Source organism: Eulemur rufifrons, chromosome 9 (assembly GCF_041146395.1).
Source record: "Eulemur rufifrons isolate Redbay chromosome 9, OSU_ERuf_1, whole genome shotgun sequence".
Taxonomy (NCBI): Eukaryota; Metazoa; Chordata; class Mammalia; order Primates; family Lemuridae; genus Eulemur; species Eulemur rufifrons.
This window is the reverse complement of record NC_090991.1, coordinates 22,412,479-22,417,875: the sequence shown is the minus strand read 5'-3', so window position 1 is coordinate 22,417,875 and position 5,397 is coordinate 22,412,479. Positions and strand designations below refer to the sequence as shown.

The 5,397-nt window shown below is 43.5% G+C and overlaps 1 protein-coding gene across 1 annotated transcript; it reads left to right on the top strand.

The window, feature by feature from the left end:
* Window positions 1-211: 211 nt before the first annotated feature.
* Window positions 212-4,828, top strand: LOC138392354 (schlafen family member 13-like). Its single transcript, XM_069483120.1, is given in 5 exon segments — window positions 212-1,346; window positions 2,034-2,153; window positions 3,358-4,072; window positions 4,245-4,728; window positions 4,730-4,828. Coding segments are annotated over 5 exon segments (2,553 nt in total).
* The last annotated feature ends 569 nt before the right edge of the window (window positions 4,829-5,397 follow it).

Below are 5,397 nucleotides of genomic sequence, written 5' to 3'. Positions count from 1 at the left end.
GGGCCCCTTGAGGATGTGCTCTGGGAAGGAGGCTGGTGGGCCCATCTCACTCAAACAGGTGTGTATCACCCTGCAGGTCCCTGAACATATGGAGTAGTTCCTCAGCTGCAGCCGGAGGGATTAGAAGCTGAAACTGGTCCCCCTGAACATCAGCTGTGGGATGTAAGTTGGTGAGCCCATCATCGAGGATCAGACTCTTGGGTCAAGAGATATGGACGCGTCTCCATCTGGGTCCTTGTGGGAGCAGCTCTCGAGTAGGACCTCAGCTGAGGAAGGCTGGAACAGTGCCACAGGGCACGTTTCAGGTTCACTGCCAAAGCCAATATCATTGTCTTACCCAGACTTGGTCATCAACATAGGAAAAGTGACTCTTGGAGAAGGAAACAGAAAAAAGCTACAGAAAACTCAAAAAGACCAGGAGAAGGCAAGAGTTACAGAGGCTGTGTGTGCTTTATTAAACTCAGGAGGAGGAGTGATTCGGATGGAAATGGCAAACATGGATGAGCGTCCTGTGGAGCTGGGACTGGATTTAGAACAGTCTTTGAGAGACCTTATTGAGTCTTCAGATTTGCAGACTTTCTTTGAGTTCAAACAACAAGGGAGGCGTTTTTACATTTTTGTTAAGTCTTGGAGCAGTGACCCTTTCGCTGAAGACAGTTCTGTGAGGCCCCGCATTTGCAGCCTCAGTTCTTCACTACCCGGTAGATCTGGCACTTCTGTGTTTCCCATGCATTCAAGAGAGGCGTTTGACTTCCTGAAGAAAAGGAAAGCAAAAATCCTGGGGAAAGAACCTTCTGGTGAATTTCTCGATGTTATAAATCAAAAGCTCAATCATTCGGATCCTGCTGACTTAGTATTCCAAAAAGACCGTATTGAACATGGTGATATCCTACCTTTTCCTGAGTCTCAATCCATAGAGTTTAAACAGTTTGCTACAAAACACATCCAAGAATATGTAAAAACTATAATTCCACAGTACGTCCCAGCATTTGCAAGCTCTGGAGGAGGCTACCTTTTTATAGGAGTGAATGATAAGAGTAGGAAAGTCCTGGGATGTGCAAAAGAAAACGTTCACCGTAACTCTTTGAAAAGTGTAGTAGCAAAAGCAATTTGCATGTTGCCCGTTGTCCACTTTTGCTCTTCAGAACCAGGGGTGGAGTACAGCACCAAAATCATAGATTTGTTTAAGGGAGGAGAGTTGTACGGTTATCTCTATGTGATTAAAGTGGAGCCATTCTGCTGTGCAGTGTTCTCAAAAGATCCCAAATCGTGGATGGTGAATGACAAGGACATCCGCAGCCTGAAAGCCAAGGAGTGGGTGGACATGATGATAGATCCCGATCTAGGTAAGGGGAAGCAAGTGCCTCCCTCCCTGTCCTCCTGCCCCCTCAGCATCTCCATGTCCTTCTACATTCTCTGTAACTCAGCTCCTCACACCCACCCAAATTTACTTTCTTTAAATGTCCATGCTTTTCATATATGGGAAGGTTTTATTTGGTGAGAAAAAGCTAAAATCAGATATATTGTGAATGGTGATTTCCCAGAAAAGAAGAAGTAAAGGGAAAATTTGGAAATGGATTCCTTTATTAAAACTCTCTAATTGGAATTTGCTAGACCCTCATAATGACAATTACCTTGTACCTCAGTTTAGCACGAAATCAACTCTGGGAGACAAAAGCCAGTGTTGGGTGAGGTTTGTTTGGTTGGGGTTAGTGGAGGTGCATGTGCAGGAATATAAAACACATGATGACTAGAATTTAAAAAGAGAGTGTTTTAAGTGTCACTAGAATTCCAGGAAAGAGCTATTCAAACATGGAAGAGGAAGCATTATATTGAATTGGGAAACACCACTCAAGATCAAAAAGAAGGGCTTTGTAATGGTGCATCTTTGGCAAGATTGACATAAGGTCAAGGAAGGGTGAAGTGCCTGACTTTGGGCCTGAAGTGTGATGTGGAATTTAGACAGAGCCTTCTGTGGGCTATGCCAGCGGTGAGGGATGAAATCCTACAGGGTAAACTGTTCTTTCTTTCAGAGTTGGCCGAGGCTTTTGAATCTCAGCTGAGCCTATCAGACAGGCCTCCACTTTGCAGACCGGTGTATTCTAAGAAAGGTCTGGAACATAAAGCAGATCTCCTAAAACACTTGTTTCCAGGTACTAACTGCCAGTTTTTACACTAGGAGAAAGGGAGGTGATTTAATACAGTTGTTTAAAGACAAATCCGTGAAAGACTGTGTTCTGCAAATCCAAGTGTATAAAGTGACAGTGCCACAAGCCTCTTGGGGATGAGTTTCAGGTACCCTGAGAAATAGCTCAGTGGTTGCCAAATCTGGCTGATTACCAGATAATACTGTAGGAGGTAGTTAAACATGCAGGTGTTCAGGTCCCCACCAAGAACTTATAAACATGTAATTTCCAGGGATGAGGGCTGGCCTTGTGCATCTGAGCAGCTTCTCAAATTCTTCTGATGCTCTGCTGGGTTTGGAACCACTTATCTAGCACAAGTGTAGGCAAACAAGGGGGCACTGTGGAATAATTGACCACCACTGGTCAGCTTTTCAGAGGTGGAGGAATCATATCTGTAATAAGAATAAAAATGTTTGCCTCGTATAATATAAAAACACAGAGAAACCACAAGTAATTTCTCTTGAAGGGACTAGAGGAGATGAGTCACCAGTGGCCCAGAGGAAGCACAAAATAATCATTCAATAATCATTCAAGACCATGGACAATGTTAGATAACTTGTCTCCCCCCTGCCCAAATATTCTTTTAGCAAGATTTGTCTAAGAGTTCCTAGTTACAAAAAAACCCCTAGATTTCTAGAGGAGGAAAATGGCTTGTTTAACTTCATACATCAAACTTATTAAATGTGAGATCTGACAGTAGAACATAAAATACAAATGTCCTATGTATGTCTAAAAATTTACCAAGGGCCTGTAATTAATATATTACGTCTGCCTTCAGCCTGTTTTTAACCATAGTTTTCTTACTTACCTGAGATCTTTGTGGTCATTAGCTTATCAGAAAGGTTTTTTAACATCCCACAATGAGAACCTTAGAGACAAAGTAATTGAATACATACATGGTTTCACTTTGTCAGGCTCAGTAAATTCCATTTTAGTTGACACACTCTACTCTCCATGAGATACATAGAAGGGCAACATCATTCAGTTTACCACATTTGTAGGGTGTATGTTAAAGAGTGGTACACCAGAGGGGATTTCTCCTAAATTGCACAATTATTGGGGGTGGGGGCCGGGGGCCGGCATGCTTTACTGTCCCTTTTAAATGTATGATGTGATTCATACAAAATAGCGCAAACACATTTTTGAACTCTTCTATTTTTTCCACATCTAGTGGCATCGGATCATTTGAGATATACTCCCGAATCCCTCTGGAAGGAGCTATCCTCAGAGCATGAAGGGCTGGAAGAGTTAATAAATAGGCAAATGCGTCCTTTCTCCCAGGGAATTTTGATCTTCTCCAGAAGCTGGGCTGTGGACCTGAACTTGCAAGAAAAGGAAGGAGTCATCTGTGATGCTCTGCTGATAGCACAGAACAGCCCCCCCATTCTCTACACCATTCTCGGGGAGCAGGAGGCAGGGGGGCAGGACTACTGCACCCACACAGCCTTAACTTTGAAGCAGAAGCTGGTCAACACAGGGGGCTACACCAGGAAGGTGTGTGTCGTGCCCAAGGTCCTCTGCCTGAGTCCTGCAAGCAGCACAGAGTGCTTGGGGGGTGCAGTCTCTCCGATACCTTACCCCAGGTCCTATAGCCTGGCAGACACCCAGCAAGTGGAAGCCTTGCTCCAGGCCCTCGTGATTGCCCTGCGCGGCTTCAGGTCTTTCCTGAGTGACGAGCTCCGCTGTGAGGTTCTAAATCTTCTCACAGCCCAACAGTATGAGCTATTTTCTACAGACCTCCACAAGAACCGAGAGTTGTTCGTCTATGGCTTGCCTGGCTCAGGGAAGACAATCATGGCCATGAAGATCATGGAGAAGATCAGGAATGTGTTTCACTCTTTTGCATATAGAATTCTCTACGTTTGTGAGACCCAGCTGCTGAGGAAGTTTTTCAGGTAAGCAGTTGGTCCTTATGTATAAGTGTTATTTAATCTGGGTTTACCTTTCTCTGCTAAGTCACTTTGTTGCTTGAGAATTAGGTGGTAAGGTGATCTGTGGCGACAGACTGTTCAGGGGAGCAAGATAGAGTAACTTTCTCCCTTTTTTTCAGTTAGAAAGAACTTGAGTGTCTCATTTTAATTTTTACGGTAATAAAAACATCTGCCAGGCGGTGACCTGGGAAACTTTCATGAAAAATGTCTTTAAAGATATTCAACACGTCATCATTGATGAAGCTCAGAATTTCCGCACTGAAGATGGAGACTGGTACGGGAAGGCAAAAACCATCACTTAGAGAGCTAAGGCTTGCCCAGGAATTCTCTGGATTTTTCTGTACTACCTCCAGACCAGCCTCTTGAGTTCCAGTGGCCTCCCCGCTCTCTGTGGCCAGTATCCAAGAGAAAAACTAACCAGAGTAGCGCGCAGTGCAGATGCAATAGCCAAGTTCTTACAGGGAGAAATGCAAGTAATTAGAAATAACCCCCCAGAGTCCTTGGAGATGCTTCTTGAAGCTTAATGGGCTTAGGGTATTCAGGGGTCCTTAATAATTAAGACAGATTTGATGCTGCCACAAATAGCGACCTATGTGGCAGAAACCTGCAACTTCCTTTTTTAAAAATGGCTATTCTCAGAAGGATGTTGCTGTTCTTGTCAGCACCACAATGGAAGTGGAGGGATACAAGCATGGATCTAAAGGACACTAATTGTGTTATATTGCTATGGAGAAAGCTTAGCATGGGAGGAATATGCATGTCCCTCTGCTTTTTTACATAATTATGCCACATTGAGACTATTAGTAAGTTTTGAATTTAAATTTAAATGATTGTGCTTTCCTGGCTTCATTGTTATTCATTTGCAGGAGTCCAGTCTTCCTTCCTTACATGCTCGTTTTTTTTGTTTGTTTGTTTGTTTGTTTTGTGATCTCTCCTGGTCATGTTGAAATGCTTTCTCCCAGGGACCCAGGCCCAGGGAGCCTATTTGAATGAATGGCTAGGCTCAAGATCTCTTAAGAAGGCAGCCTCCTTCTGGTTCAGCTCTGAGTTTTCAGGTGACACTTAGGGAACAGTGCTTCCTTCTGCTAGATTTGGAGCCATATCCTCCTTCCCTGAGATAAAGTTACTAGAGAAAAATCTGATATAATTCTTCGGGAAACTGTTTGATAATATCTATATTGGTATGTTTTGCACTGCTGTAAATGAATGCCTGCAGCTATGTAATTTATAAAGAAAAGAGATTTATTTGGCTAATGGTTCTGCAGACCATACAGGAAGCA